The sequence below is a fragment of the Haliotis rubra genome, unplaced genomic scaffold (assembly GCF_003918875.1).
Source record: "Haliotis rubra isolate DU_JTF1 unplaced genomic scaffold, ASM391887v1 Scf922, whole genome shotgun sequence".
NCBI lineage: Eukaryota > Metazoa > Mollusca > Gastropoda > Lepetellida > Haliotidae > Haliotis > Haliotis rubra.
In genome coordinates this window covers 176571-197575 of record NW_025767660.1, presented here as the reverse complement: position 1 = coordinate 197575, position 21005 = coordinate 176571, and the positions used below count along the sequence as shown (strand labels likewise).

Here is a 21005-nt window from a genome sequence, read left to right as displayed (position 1 = left end):
CACATCATTGTATCCCAATTGAGTAGATCAATGCTCATACTGTTGATCACTGGATTGTCTGGTCCATACTCGATTATTTGCACATCGTTGCCATATAGCTGGAATATTGCTGTGTGCAGTGTAAACCTAAACTGACTCACTTACTCACTCACTCACTCTTTCAAAACCTTCCCTCCCCTACCCAACGTGTCTGTAATTAATCAAGTTAAGACCAGACAATCTCGTGATAGACATCATGAGCATCGATCTATGCAGTTGGGATGCAATCATCCAGGTCAGCAAGCCGAAACCCCAAATCATGTTAGTTTCCTCTTAGGACAAACATGGGCTGCTGAAGACCAATTCCAGATAACAGAGTATGAAGAGAGTAACAAAACAATATATTCAATAAGATCTTTCAATAGCATTTAGAAGTGATACACTTAAAAGGGGAACATTATAGATGACACCTTCTGTATTATGAGGAGCTCTATGTTTCAGGGTATACCCAGGAGCATTATGTCTTTTATCATATTTAATATTTACAGTCAAATCCCGATGAGTCGAATGCCGGTGTCTCGAATATTATGCATAACTCGAAGTACCTGTCGGTCCCGACCATTCCCTGTTATAGTTGTCATCATTTGAATACCGGTTACATGAATTCGTCTCATAAATACACACGATGACTCGAGAAGGAAATTTGGTCCCATGAGATTCAAACAACAGCAATCTTGTATACATAAGCCGAAGTCAGTCAATGAGAAGTTCATTGGTGTAGCAAACTGATCCAATTAACAAACCAGCCGCGTGAGTTCAAAAGGCAGATTAGTGATTTAACGGAAATCACAGTCTGTGCTAATCAGACTGGAACTGATAAGGTGCCCCTATTAGTGATATGGAAATCATTAGATAAACAAATGCTTAGGCGGAGGAATTAGGACTGGATCATCTTTTTTTCTACCCTCATAGACATACCTATGTCTTGAATACATCGATAAGTCGAATTTATTACTTGACTGGGATTTGACTGTATATCATTATCGATATTATTACTCTTATTGTTGTTGTTGTCACAGAATAGTGAATACAAACATCATGTCACAGTTAAAATCTTACTTATCATATTTCCACAAATTGATGAAGCCCTTTATATCTACGGTGACAATGTTTCCCAGCTTGTCGACGAAGCCAATGTATATTATGGGATGTTTGTGTTGACGGAACAGTTCTGCCTCCAAGCTCTGTCCAATCAGATTGACGCCATGATTTGTATCCTAAACCAAATTCAGAAATCAAAGGAAATAGAATTAAGTAAATATGAAAAATAACAACAGTGTCAGTTGAGTCAAATCAATATTTCGTGTATTAAGCAAGACATGCTCAGAAATAAAGATGGATGAATTCTGATGCCTATGTCCACACCAGGGTTCTGATCTACAAAGCATTCGTAATGTTATGACATGTTATAACTTATAGTTTATCATAGGGTAGCGAATGTCAAAGCGCTACAAACATTCTTTTGGATTAGGATCCAGGTCCATATCCTATACAGTCCGTTTGAGACAAAATGATATCAATGAATTGAAATCTAACACAAAAACAAATAGCCATAAAAGAATCAAACCAACGAGGACTGCAATAATAACAACAGACCGACTCTAGAAAAAATATTGCATAAGTTTTATCACAAAAATAAAAAAGTTGTTTAAGAAACTGTCATCATTTATTTGTGCGTTTTCCAAGCTTGTTACAAGGGCGCAGTGGCAACAAAAGGAACAGCACGAAAAGCAAGATGCACGTGCATTAGTGACGTCAATGCGCCCTTGTAACAACTTGGGAAAACGCACAAATAAATTATGGCAGTTTCTTAAACAACTTTTTTATTTCTGTGACACAAATTATGCAATTTTTTTCTAGAGTTGGTCTGTTTTTTTTGTTGCAGTCCGCGTTGGTTTGATTCTTTTATGTCTATTTGTTTTTGTGTTAGATTGCAATTCATCGGTATCATTTTGTCTCAAACAGACTGTAATTAGTGCAACATGTGAAACTGAGACACTGAGAGTCTTTAAAGTCATATAACATTTTAAGTTCCATGACCATCATAAAATATTTATGCATGAAACACGCAAATGTGAGTCAGAACAACTTCATGAAACTTGCTAGTGTTTTCAATACACCCCGGTCTCAGCCACCTTGACGAAAACTATTGTGATGCTGTAATCTGCTGTCTGATCTGATTGAGTGAGTGAGTGAGCTTAGTTTTATGCCACACTTAGCAGTATCCCAGCTATATGGCCGCAGTCTGTACATAATTGAGTCTGGACCAGACAATCCAGTGATCAACAGTATGAGCATCAATCTATGCAATTGGGAACCGATGACGTGTCAACCAAGCCATTGAGTCTGACCACCCGATCCCGTTTGTCGCCTCGTACGACAAGCATGGGTTACTGAAGGTTCATTCTAACCCGGACCTTCACGGGTTGATCTGATTGAATACCAGCTGGGCCTGTAACATGTAATGGAGTTCCCGGGCTAGGTACAGCTGGACTTGAGTTCCCATTCCCCGATCAAAGACTCAAGTTGAAAAGGAAGGGAGATAACTCAAACCAGAACTTGCTGCCAAGGACAGATTACTCTAGGCGAGGGGAGGTGAAATTGGGTTTAACGTCATGCTTGAGAATATTTCGCTCATATGACGACGTGCATGCGTGTGTATGTGTATGTACGGCTGCTTGTACTAGCCCAGACTTAAGCTGGTTTTATAGTGCTAGCCCACTGAGATACCATGCCGCAGTGAAGCATGAATACCCCACTCAGACACATTATACTGACTCCGAGCCGACCAGTCCTTGTTGTACCCATTAATGCCGAACGCCAGGCAGGGACCAACAAGTACCATATTTTAACGTCTTTTGGTATGACGCGGTCGGGGATTGCACTCGTGACCTTCCGCTCTCCAGGCGGACGCTCTAACCACTACACCACGGAGGCGGTCCAGATAACTCTAATTAACAATACACGTGAATGTAGGTCAGCACTAGCTGAAGAAAGGGAAGAGAATTGTTCAGAGAAAAGTTCTCATTGTGGCCTTAATTTGTCTAAAATGAAACCAAATGCCATATAGAGGGCATACTATTTGGACATATGTGAACTTCAATCAATTCAATACTTCCACATCTTAAATAGCATATAACACAAGTAGAGAGCTTTGGTCTGACTCACATGGATGTTGGAGTTGAAGATTGTTGGCGCGCCTCAGAGTACTCCACTGTCTGGTCTGCGTCGGCCGTCACGGACAGCGGCTCCAGATTGCACTTCAGCATGTCTCCATTTTCCAGACAAGCACACACACAGTGCTGAAGTTACAAACACGGAACTAGAGGAGTAGTGTCTTCAACAAATTTACAGCTTGTCATTAGCTTGTTCAAGCAATATTTAACATTCAAAATGGCTTCCATGGGAGACACTGCATGGTTAGATTAATCAGTAACAACCACGGTAACAATCAACAAAGCTTTCGTAATGTTAAGATCTATCCTAACGCTACTGATACTTCTTTCCAGTTCTTTGTTAAGTCAGTTTTAATTCATTTTGTTTTTACATAAGCTTTTTTGTGTGAAATGACTGCTGTTTAATTTCCTTCCTCCTTCTGAGAGCATTGTTGAAGTTGTTTTGTTTTCTTATTACCAGTAAGGGTTGCTGGGGACCAGTTCGAACCCAGAATACAGACATAGATTATCAAGCACATGTCTGTTATCAACTTGTTTTCATGTTATGACAGCTGTTCTATTTCCTTTCTACTGCTGTTGTATTTCCTTCCTACCGCTGTTGTATTTCCTTCAATGTTGTATTTACTTCCTACCACTGTTGAAGTTGTTTTGTTTCCTTCCTACCGCTGTTGAAGTTGTTTTGTTTCCTTCCTACCACTGTTGAAGTTGTTTTGTTTCCTTCCTTCCGCTGTTGAAGCTGTTTTGTTTCCTTCCTACCAGTGTTGAAGTTCTTTCGTTTCCTTCCTACCGCTGTTGAAGTTGTTTTGTTTCCTTCCTACCACCGTTGAAGTTGTTTTGTTTCCTTTCTACCGCTGTTGAAGTTGTTTTGTTTCCTTCCTTCCGCTGTTGAAGTTGTTTTGTTTCCTTCCTACCACTGTTGAAGTTGTTTTGTTTCCTTCCTACCGCTGTCGAAGTTGTTTTGTTTTCTTCCTACCGCTGTCGAAGTTGTTTTGTTTCCTTCCTACCGCTCTCGAAGTTGTTTTGTTTCCTTCCTACCGCTGTTGAAGTTGTTTTGTTTCCTTCCTTCTGCTGTTGAAGTTCTTTCGTTTCCTTCCTACCGCTGTTGAAGTTGTTTTGGTTCCTTCCTACCGCTGTTGAAGTTGTTGCTTCCTTTCTACCGCTGTTGAAGTTGTTTTGTTTCCTTCCTACCACTGTTGAAGTTGTTTTGTTTCCTTCCTACCGCTGTTGAAGTTGTTTTGTTTCCTTCCTACCCCTGTTGAAGTTGTTTTGTTTCCTTCCTATCGCTGTTGAAGTTGTTTTGTTTCCTTTCTACCGCTGTTGAAGTTGTTTTGTTTCCTTCCTACCGCTGTTGAAGTTGTTTTGTTTCCTTCCTACCGCTGTTGAAGTTGTTTTGGTTCCTTCCTACCGCTGTTGAAGTTGTTTTGTTTCCTTAACACATTCTAACCTAGAATCCCCACAGGCAGACTAACACAGGCTGCTGGGAATAACGCTATTAAACCAGAAATCAACAAGATGTGCCAATGATGAAGATGTGGCCACGAGCCGCTCCCTTACCTGCGTTCCGAGCAGCGTGAAGCTGGGGAAGAACGCCGCCTTGATGGGGCTCTGGGGACTAGATAACACATCCTGCTCAGAGAACGGACCTGAAGGCAAAGTGGAAGTAATATTGCACATTTTCATCTCCTGATCCTTAACACGTTGACAGACACCGAATTTGCCACTATGAGTTATCTCGTAGCTACATTGTGGTATTTTAAAACAAGTTTCACATGTTGGCAGAACAGGCACAAGAAGCAATCATCTCTTGGCGGTAACAAAGAATGCCAGGAGACATTTGTTTCTTGTGCCTATTTTGCCAACATGTGAAACTTTTTTCAAAATACCACTGATGTAGCTATGAGATAACTCATAGTGGCAAATTCGGCCAGACATTGATACTACAAGTATACTCGTCATAGGCACTCAACTTGCTAAATCCTTAATAGAAAGTGGTCTTGTGTGCAACAATTTCAGCAACAGTATGTGAATCGAATTATGCATTATTTACAACACCTTGAATATAGGGTAAGTAGATTTGTTCCTTTGAGAACATCGTAAATGTGAACAGAATTACATTTTCGTAATATATTAAATATACATTAGTTTTGTTTCATTAACAACATCCTAAATATGAATAGTGTTATGAACAACACATTGCATATAGCTTGTCTTAGATTTCATTAGTAATTGCCTGTTTCCATAATCTAGCTAACCCACCAAAACAAATCACTGAATGAACTGTAGACTGGTAATGTGCTATAACTCATCATACCATTTCAAAATTGAAACACGTGAAGATCTTCAGTACCCCATGCCTGTCGTAAGAGGCGACTAATGGGATCGGGTGGTCAGACTCGCTGACTTGGTTGACAAACATGTCATCGGTTCCCAATTGCAGAGATCGATGCTCATACTGTTGATCACTGGATTGTCTGGTCCACTCGATTATTTACAGACCGCCACCATATAGCTGGAATATTGCCAGGTGCGGCGTAAAACTAAACTTACTCACTCACTCACTCAAAATTCAAACATCAAAGCCAACCTGGTGTCGGTAGTTCCTGTAATATGGAAGTGTAGAATAGAAGGTAGAATAAAACGATGGCTAACCTTGTTGGAAGATGAAATCCTTCTGGTCGACATCAAGGAGTGCGATACGGGCCAGCTGCTGGGGAACGTAACCAGCTGAGTCAGCTTGAATCTCCAGCCCACGTATGTCTGACCTCTGGGTCCCTCCGCCATCAAACGACCACACGATCAGCATCCCCTGAAAAACCAGTCAACAGTTAAACAGTGAAACACAGTCTACGAGGTAGGGATTGAGTTATTCCTGCACTGTTTCTTCTTTCAATTTAGGGGCGGTGGGGTAGCCTAGTGGTTAAAGGGTTGGTTCCTCACGCCGAAGGCCCGGGTTCGATTCCCCACATGGGCATAATGTGTGAAGCCCATTTCTGGTGTCCCCTGCCGTGATATTGCTGGAATATTGCTAAAAGCGGTTTAAGACTAAACACAGTCAGTCAGTCTTTCAATTTACACCAGAAGAAGAAGCAGAAGAAGAGGAATATTTTACTACAGGGTCACTGATGTAAAGACTGACTTACTGAATTTGGTTTTACGCTGCTTTAAGCAATATTCCAGCAACATCACGGCGGGGGACACCAGAAATGGGCTTCACAAATTGTACCCATGTGGAGATTCAAACCCGGGTCTTCGGCGTGACGAGCCAACGCTTTAACCACTAGGCTACCCCACCGCCCCACACTGATGTAAAGAACAGAGAAAAGAAAAATGAGAGTGTAAAATGCACAGTAACCGAAACACCAATGTCTTGTCCCTCAATTTCACATTATGTTATTAAATGAACACATGAATTCTAAAACTGCACTAAACGTACACTTGCTGGTAGCCAGGTGTGCGAGTTGTACGTGTGAAATTGAAATTTCACTGCACATGCTTGTTGATCACCTGGCTGTTCTACCAGTAACTGGTCCCCCCTCCTAAAAGAAATAGCGAAAAGTGACAACAAAATAACGATTGTTTGCTAAACAACTTTTTTTTCGGGGTGTCCAAAATTATGAGACAAATCATCAGAGTTGGTCTGTCGATTTCATGTGACTGTGCAAAATTTGGTTTTGTTGCAATTATTAGATTTTGTGTTAGTGAGTAATTAATCGGTCTCAAATGAAATCAAACGGACTGTAGCTCACCTGGTTGCAGCATGTACAGCATGTACACACAGAACCATTCTCTCGAACATCCACACCACAAACACACTCATCAATACACATGCATAACACAAGCTTTAACACAACCAACTACAACCCAACACAATGAGTGAGACCACCTACTCCTGTGTTGATGGTGGACAGTCTGGAGCTGTCCATGCTCCATGCTATATCTATAACGCTGTCGTCTGCGCGGTCGATGTTGTGGATCGCTCTGACAGGCCGCCATGGCTCCATCCATGTATCGTACACAATCAGATCACCTTCAACACAGAGAATACAGGTCTAGGTAATTTTCTAGAAAAGTTCATTGTTGTCAGTATGAGCTTACTACAACAATTACGACCAGATTCTTCTTGATGTTGTTTATAATAACCATGACAAATAAATAACCCATATAGCACCTGACTTCTGAACTATAGTCCGTTTGGCTGAAAAGCGGACCGATGAATTGCAATCGAACTCGAAAACTAATAAACATAACATACTCAATGAAACGCTGATCATAATCAAAACATCATACCCACTCTGTGAGGTTTTTGCAGAATTTATGTCCTAAAAATAAAAAAGTTGTTTAACAAACTATCATTAAAATATTGACACTGTTCACTATTTCTTACGAGGGAGGAGTGCAGAGAAAGGGACAGCCAGGTGTTCGAGAACGGATGGAGACGGCACAGCACAGGTTAATGAATAAATAACTTTGTCTGTGAACGTGCTTCTTCTTGAGTTGATCAAAATTTAAATCTGCAGAGATAGCAAAGCTTGTCCTGTCCTTCAGCCTACTGTGGTCTATTGTTTGTATAACTGACTGACTGACTGACCACTAGGCTACCCCACCGCCCCCTATTGTTTGTATAAGCGTGGTTAACACTGCATTCAGCAGAAGTAATAAAAGTCTTTTCTATTTCATATTCAGGAATTGTAAAACAGAGATTTGGTATGTGGTAGAAACTGTTGATATTGGTTGTTATGATTACTGAATACAACATTAGAATGGTATTGTTCTTGATGATGATGATGATGACGATGATTTTCATCACCACAATGTCAAGTTTCTATGTTGCCGATAAATGCTTGCTTGTTAACATGAAATACACAGTGCGACTAATCACGAATGTCCTCCCATTCACTCACCGTGTGCTGTACCAACAGCCAGGAATCGCTGGTCATGTGACACTCTTGCCATCTCCACGCCCTTGCACTTCCTACCAACAACCAGCTTCTTCACGGCAGTTTTCAACCCCTGGAGATGACAAAACATATTTGGAAAGTTAGTGATTTAGAAATACAGTTCTGTCTACCCCAATATTCTTCCCACACAGGTTACTCCTGTCATATCTTCCTACGTAACCTCTGTTCTAATATGGCCATATTTCCCGGTTCTCGTAAAATCCCCTAGCGGCAATAAATCGCAACACAAATTATCTCCCTTCTTTCTATCCAATCCGATCACGTGCTACATCGACTTAGATCCAATATGGAGTTAGTTGATCAATGTGCGAAGGATAGATTCGGTATTTCATGTTCAACTGAGAGTGCAGGAATAAATCGACAAGCTGTTATTGTTGATGTAACATACATACATTTAATGGCCAACATGTCCGTTTAGTCAACAAGGGCGATGAAGACGCCTTTGATCCGCCATTACATGACTGGGTTCTTTTGTGCTGGGGAAGAGGTTCTAGCTTTCCCGAAGCATACAGAATTACCGAGGCTTTGTGAATGATAACTTTTGAAACAACGTCGCTGATTGCACAACTAAATCTGATTGCAACCAATCACAAATCCAGAACGCTCGCACCATGAAAGGGCCGTATTTGAACAGAGGTTATGTAGGAAGATATGACTGGAGCAACCTCTGTGGGAAGAGAATGTCTATCCCCAAATATTGTGTAATAAACTAGTTTTGCCCTGAACTATGAGTAAAAGCACAAGGACACTTGATGTAACAGTTCAGGACCAAACCATACTTTATTACACTATACATGGGGGTAGAGCAAACTGTACTTCTTTTCTAAGATGCCAAATTCAATACTTATCAACGATTAATTTAGACAGAAAACAAACAGAAAACTGGTGGTGACGGTGACAATTCACAATGATATTGATCCATGCTGTACATTTTGATTGGTCACTGATGCCAAGTTAATGAGGATGAGAAATGCTGTTATACACCGGTGATACGGGTGATGGGGAGGGTGACATGACTGCCAAAATGGAGCCTTGTTTTTCCGAAAAAAAAAAAATATATGATAAAAAGAACAGAGATATGATTACTGAATAAAGAAGGATGGTACTGGCGACATGGAAGGAAACTCCATGATTCCATCTCTATGGTTACAGGACACAGGAATGACCAGGCAGACACGTGGTATCTTGAACTTGACTCACTTTCCAGTACTGTTGTTCCTTCTTGTGGTAGATCTTGGTGAATTCCTTCCTACGATTCTTCTCCTTCGAGTCCGACCGTGACGACTCATACTTCCGTAGCGACATCGGCTTGATGTGGTCGTACGTAATCACCTCCACATCAATATCAACATCCTCCTCTCTGCAATACAAATATAACTGTCACCCTCCTGTGATCTATCTCACCCATTCAATCAGTAAGTAAGTAGACTCACTCACACTCATTCAATCAGTAAGTCAGCAGACTCACTCACTCACTTACAAGAACGTACCCTTAAATCACACAACTTCACCAAACAAGTACTACTGAAAAGGCCTCAACTCACTCACTCACTCACTGATGCACGCACACTCACTCACAAGAATGTACCCTTAAATCACACAACCTGACCAAACAAGTACTACTGAAAAGGCCTCAACTCACTCACTCACACATGCACACATGCACGAACGCAGGCATGCACACACTCACTCACTCACTCACTCATGCACACACGCACGCATGCACACACTCACTCATTCACTCACTCTTCTTCCGGTTCTTCTGGTTGAGGCTGAGGTTGTTGTTTTGGTTTTTGTTGTTTTTGCTTCTGAGGTTGCAGTGGTCTTGGTTGCGGAGTCTTCCTCTCAGGTTTGCTGTGATGGAGGTGCTGTGTGTGTGCCCATATATCCTTCCTGAAACACGAAACACTTCCTGTTTCACCAGTGAGGCAACGTACCTCTGGGTATACAAACACCCACATTATTGATATTGTTTAATCAATAAACCTGTGAATATCTGGGATAGAATTGGACTTCAGTAACCCATGCTTGTCGTAAGAGGCGACTAACGAGATCGGGTGGTCAGACTCGCTAACTTGGTTGACACATGTCATCGTATCCCAATCGTGTAGATCGATGGTCATGCTGTTGATCACTGGATTGTCTGGTCCAGGCTCGATTATTTACAGACTGCAGCCATATTGTTTATTATGACCTTTCGGGACAACTTCTTACCCCTTCATTAGATGACTCAAGTAAGACTTAGCTGACATCAATTGTACAGAAATATTATAACTGTAATATCTTTGATGAGGTGTGAAGTGACCATTAAAAAGGACTGAGTGAGTACAGTTTTAGCAGTGATCTAGCAATATCACAGCGGGGAACACCAGAGATGGTCTTCAGACATTGTACCTACATTAGGAATTGAATCAAGGCCTTTAACATGATGAGCAAACACTCTAACCACAGGTCTACCCTACCACCCCATAAATAAAGCAGTTTCCCAGGTTTTCTTGAGAAAACGTCATGATATTCACCCATTCATTCATAGCCCTAAGCTCCTACATGTCAAGTATTTCAGAATTTGTGTAGGGAGCAAGTGTAGATTTTTGAAAGTATACAAACATTTCGTCTGCAGTCTACCAAACACAGATGCTCAATGCAAGTTAGTAAATTCCTAACGAAGCCAAGCAGCTCAATTCAATTAAACTGAGGCGTTGTATAAATATGAGTTAAACCATAGTCATATATGTTATTTTTTGTCACTTGGGCAATAATTCAGTGTGGGACTTAAGTCAGTGACTGGTGTAGTCTTGTATGATTTCTCCTTGTACAATTTGCCTCTACAAATCAATATTTTGTAGACTAAAACCACTGAACATAGTACTCAAACCCATGTTCAGACCAGTAGTCTCAAATCCTTTCAACTACTCTTTACTGACGTTTTCTACATAATGCACTCAATGCTAGAGAGCCTGTGATGCCTGTGCTTCACCTGTGCTGGTTCCTGTTGGTCTGCATGGAGAAATAGCCACGGGTCACCACGTTGAAGGCTGGATCCTCTGGGTTGCGACCATTCTCCTGCCCTGTAGTGATACTCTGTAACAAACACATGCACTGATACTCTGTAACATGCACTGATACTCTGTAACAAATACATACATGGATATCCTGTAACATGCACTGATACTCTGTAAAATGCCCTGATATCCTGTAAAATGCCCTGATACTAGGTAAGCAACACATGCACTGATACTCTGTAAAATGCCCTGATACCCTGTAAAATGCCCTGATACTAGGTAAGCAACACATGCACTATACTCTGTAAATGTTCTGATATCCTGTAAAATGCCCTGATATCCTGTAACATGCACCGAAACTCTTTAACATGCAGACACTCTGTAACAAATACATGCATTGATATCCTGTAACATGCACTGATACTAGGTAAGCAACACATGCACTGATACTCTGTAACATGCACTGATATCCTGTAACATGCACTGATACTAGGTAAGCAACACATGCACTGATACTCTGTAACATGCACTGGCAATCTGTAACATGCACTGATATCCTGTAACATGCACTGATACCCTGTACATGCACTGATACTCTGTAACATGCACTGATATCCTGTAACATGCACTGATACTCTGTAACATGCACTGATACTCTGTAACATGCACTGATGTCCTGTAACATGCACTGATATCCTAAAACATGCACTGGTACTCTGTAACCAATACATGCATTGATATTATGTAACCAACAGAATACACATACTGATACTTTGTAACTAACAGATGCACTGATACTCTGTAACCAACACCACAAATGTACGGATACTCTCTAACCAACACAACAGATGTACTGATACTCTCTAACCAACACCACACATGCCTTATCTGTAGCCCTGCTAACCAACACCACAGATGCACTGATACTTTCTAACCAACACCACACATGCAGTGATACTCTCTAACCAACACTACAGATGCACTGATAATCTCTAACCAACACCACACATGCACTGATAATCTCTAACCAACACAACATACATTCGTGACCAACTCGTGTTATTCCGGGACAAGCCGAATAGCGACTCGTGCCCCTCTGGAAGGATTTCATATTGGCGTAGGAGCATCAGAACTACTTTAAACAGGAACGATAACTCCATTCTTGTTTGATTCCAATGGTACTTAATATCACCGAAGTAATCATACATTGTATTGCTGTTTATGGTTTTAAAGAATTAAACCTTTTTGATACAACTAAAAGAAGGAGAAAAACTTATTTGTTACAGACTTATTCTGACTTAATTATTCACCTTATATTTCCAGTTATATTTCTAAATAGGGTTTGATAATCACAAATGGGATTTTTTTTTATTAAATATGGAAATAAAAGTTATAAAAGCTACATTACACCCCAAAGCAGAAACTCAAAAAAGACTTTAAAATATTTCTCGAACTGAACATTCGTGTAACCTTGCTCTCATGCCCCAAGTGGGATTTTAAATGAATTTGCTGAAATTCATGTGAATGACCCAAACTAAAAAGTCAGACTAAAATATTCCCAGAGATGTGAAATATATGCCCAACGTTAAAGATTCAAGATGATTAGTTACATGCAGATATATGTCTAATATTATTGTTTTGAAACTCGTAGCGATTTCATTTCCTTTAATTGTTGGAAGCGCATGTACAATCTCCATAGCAAGCCCGCAAGATCGTCAGAAATACCCTCAGTTCGACCCATGAGAGCCGTTATGTCAACAAACGCACGTGCGTGTATTTAAATCTCTCACCGTCAATCGCATGATTCTTACCAAAAACTTCATATTAGGCAGCAAAATCCTGTTAGCTAAGTTCTCTGTAGTTTAAATATGACGATATATATTTTTCATGATTTTTTAAACAATGACATAATGCAATAAACAATTTAAGAACTCAGGATTATTTTTATCAAAGCACCGCAGATCATTTACGCTAGCGTTCTGATTGGTTTGTCGTATTTTTGCACATAACAAGCATCGATAGGGGGACGAGTCATCTTGGACGTTATGGAAAGAGGCAAGTGGTGACGAATGCACGACACATGCACTGAAACTCTCTAACCAACACCACACATGCACTAATACTCTTTAACCAACACCACACATGCACTGATACTCTCTAACCAACACCACACATGCACTGACAGTTTCTAACCAACACATGTACTGATACTCTCTAACCACTGATGTTGGGACACCACCAAGCCCTTCAGTTTATGTCAACATCTCACTAACCTCCACTGTATTGAGAAACATGCGTGTTGTAGAATTGTGAAATGTGCCGAAAATGTGAACTGTTTCCAGGGCAACCTCTCGAGCCAGTTCTCTCGTTGCCTGCAAACACAGCATAAAGAAAACCTTAAATAACTTGTTTTAGATACCAGTCAGTATCCTTTGAGTGCTGAATTAACAGTAGCACAAATAGTTTTTTGTCTAAATAATGTCAATGAGATATTTTCAAACGAAAATGAAACATATGACAAAATCAACTGGGACACTGCTCATCATTTGAGGATATCCATCTAGTTAAATATTTTTAAAACATGTCTTTTTGATTACCAGGTAAATATGCTTAGATTGCACATTCATTTTCTACACCCAGAAGAAGTGATGAGCTAAAGATGTAAATAAAACTTAGTTTATAAGTGATCTCATTCTGTTGAAAGGCTGACATAAGGAGACATTCTGCAGAGTTACTTCCCTTTCAGCTGTCATAATCTTATCTATATGACTAAAATGGAAAGTGAATAGAATTTACAAAACATATTTTGTAGATCGGTCTACAAGTGATAAAAAGGATACATTAAATCTAATGACATCTGTTGGTGTTTATCTTGTGTATTCCCTTCCCTCACCAGCAGCATGAGCTCCTCGGCAACCAGCGTGACGGCTCGTCGCTCCGCCAACGCCTCTGCTGTCTTCTCCCACTCTTCATTCTCGGCTCGTACCATCGCACTTGAAGACGAGCAAGTTTTTTTATCAAGTGACAGTAAGTAATGTCCATTTTTCAGATTGTGTCATGGTTACTAGAAGACCATAAACAGTGTATATGGAGTAGAACCTATCCTTACACTTGCTATGTCATCACCAGATCCTGACATATCTAAGGGATGTAACTCTGTATTGATAAAAGTAGACTGCTTCACATAATTATGCAAATAGATTCTTATTCACTGTCATGAATGTTGATGCAAAATTACAGCTGGGGACATATTCTGAGTAAATCTTGTATTTGAATCCATGACCAGTGGATCCTCGAGCAACTAAGGGAATTAACTCAGTAAGAGAAATGTCCTTCAACACTGCTCCCATGAAGATTACCCACATATGAAACAAATAAAAAGAACAAAAATTATTTGTGATGTGATGAAGAAAAATGTAAAATAGTTTCAATACAAAACTGAAAGATATATGATAATTGTGTTTGTTTTATCATTCTAATGCTATACTTATTGCTACCTAATCAGCTTTTGTAACAATATGTGACAACGGAAACAAGCTGTTTGTTTGTTTCTTTTTTCGTTTGTTTGTCACCCATATTCCATCACATCAACCAAACATACAAACTGTTCCAGCAGCGATGGCCGGAGCAGCAATACTCACTGTCTCATCTCAGCCTCAAACATGTGGACGTCAGGCTTGATGTAGGTGATGAGGAAGTCGTCAACGATGTCCTCCACCAGTTTGCGTACGAGGACGTAGTCTGCAAGCTGCCAGTTATCATACGTCTCCAGGCCAAGTTCCCCATTGTATGGCCTCTTCTTTGTCTCGTATTCAGCTCGTATCTCCTCCCTGTGTGATATGGACAACCATTAGACATACAGGAGTTAAACTGACTGACTGAATTTGGTTTTACGCCACTTTAAGCAATATTCCAGCAACATCAAGGCGGGGGACACCAGAAATGGGCTTCACAAATTGTACCCATGTGGGGATTCGAACCCGGGTCTTCGGCGTGACGAGCCAACGCTTTAACCACTAGGCTACCCCACCGCCCCACAGGAGTTAAACACTAAGCCTGACTTCTGGTTAGAGTTGTCAAACAAGTTCTTCTGTCCATGAGGAGATGTTGTGCTGCCATCATGGCTACCCGAGGTCACATTCGTTAGTGATTTCTTCTGTTACAACAGTTTTATCATTGTGAAGTTCGTATTGGGCAGGTCATGGAAAGTAGTGCATTATCTTCCCAATAAAAGTATTCTGCAATGGACTTTGATTGTGTGTATTGTTACCAGGATGATAGCAGTATGACACACATCTATTTTCATAATAACGCACATGCTACTTCCATTGAGGGATTCAATTTTCCAGGTGGCACGTTTTTTATTTGGTTGAGTATATGAGGCCTGAACATTTGTGCTTTTGTTACAAACAAGCATTAAGTAAAATGAAAATATAACTAAACTTTGCTAGAAAAATATTTCTTCAAGGTTTTGTTTTGACGTTTAATTAAAAGTCCTTAAAGGATTGAACAGGTCTTATTTGTGGTGAGTTTGTTCTTTTCGTAAAGTTGCACTATTCCAGCTATATGGCACCACCCTGTAAACAATCGAGTCTGGACCAGACAACACAGTGATTGATATCATGAGCAGAGTTCCATGTCATCATGGTATGTTGAATATTTATCAACTATGTCACAGAGTCTGACCACCCGATCCATTTAGTCGACCCTTAGTTGCCAATACGGTGAAGTAATGCACAAGCATAGGTTGACCAGCGTAGGTTGCTAGGGGCCACTTCTAATCCACTAGCACAAACACACGCAAGAACGCAGGAACGCACATACATCACACAATAATCCTGATCATGACATTAAACGTTTCACCTCACCAGGTACCCACAGGATGACAAACCAGTGATCAATATTATGAATTAGTGAGTGAGTGAGTATGGTTTTACGTTGCTTTTAGCAATATTCCAGCAATATCACCGTGGGAGCACCAAAAATGGGTTCACACATTGTACCCATGTGCGGACTCGAACCCGGGTCTTCAGCGTGACGAACGAACGCTTTAACCACAGCGCCACCTGACCGCCCCTCAGTATCATGAGCAATGTCTTGTGGTGACACTGGTTGGTAACCAGAGCTCTTCAGTTGAGTGCATATTGCAGTATCCTACCTAAGTCTGTAAATACGGTCCATGGCATAGGGGAGATCGTCCACTGCGCGTCGGACATGCGACCCAGCGGAGTGAGCACTGTGTTCGCTCGGTGTCCCCACACCAAGCATGTTAGGGCTGACATTAGGATTGGCTGCCAATACTTCGCTTCCTGAAACACAAGGCTTTACTTTGTGTACTTGCAATACAACAGTAGTGAGTGAGTGAGTGAGTGAGTGAGTGAGTGAGTGAGTGAGTGAGTGAGTGAGTGAGTGAGTGAGTGAGTGAGTGAGTGAGTGAGTGAGTGAGTGAGTGAGTGAGTGAGTGAGTGAGTGAGTGGAGTGAGTGAGTGAGTGAGTGAGTGAGTGAGTGAGTGAGTGAGTGAGTGAGTGAGTGAGTGAGTGAGTGAGTGAGTGAGTGTTCAACAGTTAAGGGTTAAACCAAATGTGTCAATGTGTAACAGCAATACAGCTGTGTGTCTGGTAGGAGATAAAGGGCTAAGTTCCATGTGTCAATGTGTAACAGCAATACAGCTGCTTGTCTGGTAGGAGATAAAGGGTTAAGTCCCATGTGTCAATGTGTAACAATGTAACAGCAATACAGTTGGCATTCTGGTAGGAGGTAAAGGGTTAAGTTCCATGTGTCAATGTGTAACAGCAATACAGTTGTTTGTCTGGTAGGAGGTAAAGGGTTAAGTCCCATGTGTCAATGTGTAACAATGTAACAGCAATACAGTTGGCATTCTGGTAGGATGTAAAGGGTTAAGTCCCATGTGTCAATGTGTAACAGCAATACAGTTGTTTGTCTGATAGGAGGTAACGGGTTAAGTCCCATGTGTCAATGTGTAACAGCAATACAGTTGTTTGTCTGGTAGGAAATAAAGGGTTAAGTCCCGTCTGTCAATGTGTAACAGCAATACAGTTGTTTGTCTGGTAGGAAATAAAGGGTTAAGTCCCATGTGTCAATGTGTAACAGCAATACAGCTGTTTGTCTGGAAGGAGATAAAGGGTTAATTCCCATGTGTCAATGTGTAACAGCAATACAGTTGTTTGTCCGGTAGGAGGTAAAGGGTTAAGTCCCATGTGTCAATGTGTAACAGCAATACAGCTGTTTGTCTGGAAGGAGATAAAAGGTTAATTCCCATGTGTCAATGTGTAACAGCAATACAGCTGTTTGTCTGGAAGGAGATAAAGGGTTAATTCCCATGTGTCAATGTGTAACAGCAATACAGTTGTTTGTCTAGTAGGAAATAAAGGGTTAAGTCCCATGTGTCAATGTGTAACAGCAATACAGCTGTTTGTCTGATAGGAGATAAAGGGTTAAGTCCCATGTGTCAATGTGTAACAGCAATACAGCTGTTTGTCTGGTAGGAGGTAAAGGGTTAAGTCCCATCTGTCAATTCGTAACAATGCAACAGCAATACAGTTGTTTGTCTGGTAGGAGATAAAGGCTTAAGTCCCATGTGTCAATGTGTAACAGCAATACAGCTGTTTGTCTGGTAGGAGGTAAAGGGTTAAGTCCTATGTGTCAATGTGTAACAATGTAACAGCAATACAGTTATTTGTCTGGTAGGAGATAAAGGCTTAAGTCCCATGTGTCAATGTGTAACAATGTAACAGCAATACAGCTGTTTGTCTCGGAGGAGATAAAGGGTTAATTCCCATGTGTCAATGTGTAACAGCAATACAGCTGTTTGTCTGGTAGGAGATAAAGGGTTAAGTTCCATGTGTCAATGTGTAACAGCAATACAGCTGTTTGTCTGGAAGGAGATAAAGGGTTAAGTCCCGTCTGTCAATGTGTAACAGCAATACAGTTGGCATTCTGGTAGGAGATAAAGGGTTAATTCCCATGTGTCAATGTGTAACAGCAATACAGTTGTTTGTCTGGTAGGAGGTAAAGGGTTAAGTTCCATGTGTCAATGTGTAACAGCAATACAGCTGTTTGTCTGGAAGGAGATAAAAGGTTAATTCCCATGTGTCAATGTGTAACAGCAATACAGTTGTTTGTCTGGTAGGAAATAAAGGGTTAAGTCCCATGTGTCAATGTGTAACAGCAATACAGCTGTTTGTCTGATAGGAGATAAAGGGTTAAGTCCCATGTGTCAATGTGTAACAGCAATACAGCTGTTTGTCTGGTAGGAGGTAAAGGGTTAAGTCCCATCTGTCAATTCGTAACAATGCAACAGCAATACAGTTGTTTGTCTGGTAGGAGATAAAGGCTTAAGTCCCATGTGTCAATGTGTAACAGCAATACAGCTGTTTGTCTGGTAGGAGGTAAAGGGTTAAGTCCTATGTGTCAATGTGTAACAATGTAACAGCAATACAGTTGTTTGTCTGGTAGGAGATAAAGGCTTAAGTCCCATGTGTCAATGTGTAACAATGTAACAGCAATACAGCTGTTTGTCTCGTAGGAGATAAAGGGTTAATTCCCATGTGTCAATGTGTAACAGCAATACAGCTGTTTGTCTGGTAGGAGATAAAGGGTTAAGTCCTATGTGTCAATGTGTAACAATGTAACAGCAATACAGTTGTTTGTCTGGTAGAATATAAAGGGTTAAGTCCCATGTGTCAATGTGTAACAGCAATACAGCTGGCATTCTGGTAGGAGGTAAAGGGTTAAGTCCCATCTGTCAATTCGTAACAATGCAACAGCAATACAGTTGTTTGTCTGGTAGGAGATAAAGGCTTAAGTCCCATGTGTCAATGTGTAACAGCAATACAGCTGTTTGTCTGGTAGGAGGTAAAGGGTTAAGTCCTATGTGTCAATGTGTAACAATGTAACAGCAATACAGTTGTTTGTCTGGTAGGAGATAAAGGCTTAAGTCCCATGTGTCAATGTGTAACAATGTAACAGCAATACAGCTGTTTGTCTCGTAGGAGATAAAGGGTTAATTCCCATGTGTCAATGTGTAACAGCAATACAGCTGTTTGTCTGGTAGGAGATAAAGGGTTAAGTCCTATGTGTCAATGTGTAACAATGTAACAGCAATACAGTTGTTTGTCTGGTAGAATATAAAGGGTTAAGTCCCATGTGTCAATGTGTAACAGCAATACAGCTGGCATTCTGGTAGGAGGTAAAGGGTTAAGTCCCATCTGTCAATTCGTAACAATGCAACAGCAATACAGTTGTTTGTCTGGTAGGAGATAAAGGCTTAAGTCCCATGTGTCAATGTGTAACAGCAATACAGCTGTTTGTCTCGTAGGAGATAAAGGGTTAATTCCCATGTGTCAATGTGTAACAGCAATACAGCTGTTTGTCTGGTAGGAGATAAAGGGTTAAGTCCTATGTGTCAATGTGTTACAATGTAACAGCAATACAGTTGTTTGTCTGGTAGGAGATAAAGGGTTAAGTCCCATGTGTCAATGTGTAACAGCAATACAGCTGGCATTCTGGTAGGAGGTAAAGGGTTAAGTCCCATGTGTCAATGTGTAACAGCAATACAGATATCATTCTGGTAGGAGGTTAAGGGTTAAGTCCCATGTGTCAATGTGTAACAGCAATACAGCTGGCATTCTGGTAGGAGGTAAAGGGTTAAGTCCCATGTGTCAATGTGTAAGAATGTAACAGCAATACAGCTGCTTGTCTGGTAGGAGATAAAGGGTTAAGTCCCATGTGTCAATGTGTAACAGCAATACAGCTGTTTGTCTGGAAGAAGATAAAGGGTTAAGTCCCATGTGTCAATGACCAACAGAGTAACATCAACACAGTTGCCAGTCTAGTATGTGATAAAGGATTAAGCCAATTGTGTCAGTGTCTATAGTATGACAGCAATAATATCGTCATGGCAAGAGACACATTAACATAAGAATCTCATAAACCACTAACTGCCTTGTCACTCACAACAGCGTGACATGACTGACAACAGAACTCTCAACAACAACTACGATAATGTTCACAGCCACAATATACCCGTACAAACAAACACAGCTTGAGGACACTCGTACTGTCAAGTTTGTACAATAATATTGACTTCATCTACGGTAAAAATAGTTAAATATTACATTTTGGGGATTTGTGAATTCTGCACATTTGACGTTTTGTATTGGAATGTTAAACTTTGAAAGTAATGTTTTGTGTTACATGTCCAGTCTCACATCTCATACTCAGTCATCTAACTGTTCCTTGAAAGAATCTTTGTGGAATCTGTTTTGGTCAAACCAAAATGCAACTAGTATATGACATTTTTGGCTTTCTGACATACAACAATATCAAAATAGAAGCCTGATTTGTAAGTTCTAACTTTATAAAAGGGCTTTTCTTGAACACCTACATGAAAACGCCGCCATATAGCTGGAATATTGCTGAGTGTGGCGTAAAACTAAACTCACTCACTCCTACATGAAAATAAATGTCTTTCAGAGAATTGTCGGCATTGGTCAGTTGAGTTTCTTTGTTTTGTCAATTCCACTAACATTGTTTTCCAAAAGTTAAACATTTCAGAGGCAATATGTTTTAAGGCATTGTTGAAAGTGGAAACTAAAAGAATTCAAATAAAAAGAAAAATTTAACAACATCTCTTGTTTGAAAAAGAGACTTGGCAGGACGGAGAAAAGATTCCACTTCATACATTTTTACATCATGTGACATGATATTTTTGGATCAAGTGAGTGAGTGAGTGAGTGAGTTTGATTTTACGCAGCTTTTAGCATTATTCCAGCAATATCACGGCGGTGGACACCAGAAATTGGCTTCA

General features: G+C 40.5%; 1 protein-coding gene across 1 annotated transcript in view; it reads right to left on the bottom strand.

Annotated features, from left to right (window-relative positions):
• LOC124264417 overlaps nucleotides 1-21005 on the bottom strand; it is a 51212-nt gene that overhangs the window by 15373 nt on the left and 14834 nt on the right. The window contains exons 7-20 of the mRNA XM_046699159.1: nucleotides 16334-16484; nucleotides 14817-15005; nucleotides 14069-14168; nucleotides 13449-13547; nucleotides 11151-11254; nucleotides 9920-10066; nucleotides 9374-9533; nucleotides 8117-8225; nucleotides 7103-7242; nucleotides 5865-6021; nucleotides 4770-4858; nucleotides 3208-3341; nucleotides 1607-1640; nucleotides 1099-1256 (exon numbers count right to left, since the gene is read on the bottom strand). Coding sequence (XP_046555115.1) covers nucleotides 1099-1256; nucleotides 1607-1640; nucleotides 3208-3341; nucleotides 4770-4858; nucleotides 5865-6021; nucleotides 7103-7242; nucleotides 8117-8225; nucleotides 9374-9533; nucleotides 9920-10066; nucleotides 11151-11254; nucleotides 13449-13547; nucleotides 14069-14168; nucleotides 14817-15005; nucleotides 16334-16484 — 1771 coding nt within the window. The remainder of the gene's footprint in view (nucleotides 1-1098; nucleotides 1257-1606; nucleotides 1641-3207; nucleotides 3342-4769; nucleotides 4859-5864; nucleotides 6022-7102; nucleotides 7243-8116; nucleotides 8226-9373; nucleotides 9534-9919; nucleotides 10067-11150; nucleotides 11255-13448; nucleotides 13548-14068; nucleotides 14169-14816; nucleotides 15006-16333; nucleotides 16485-21005) is intronic.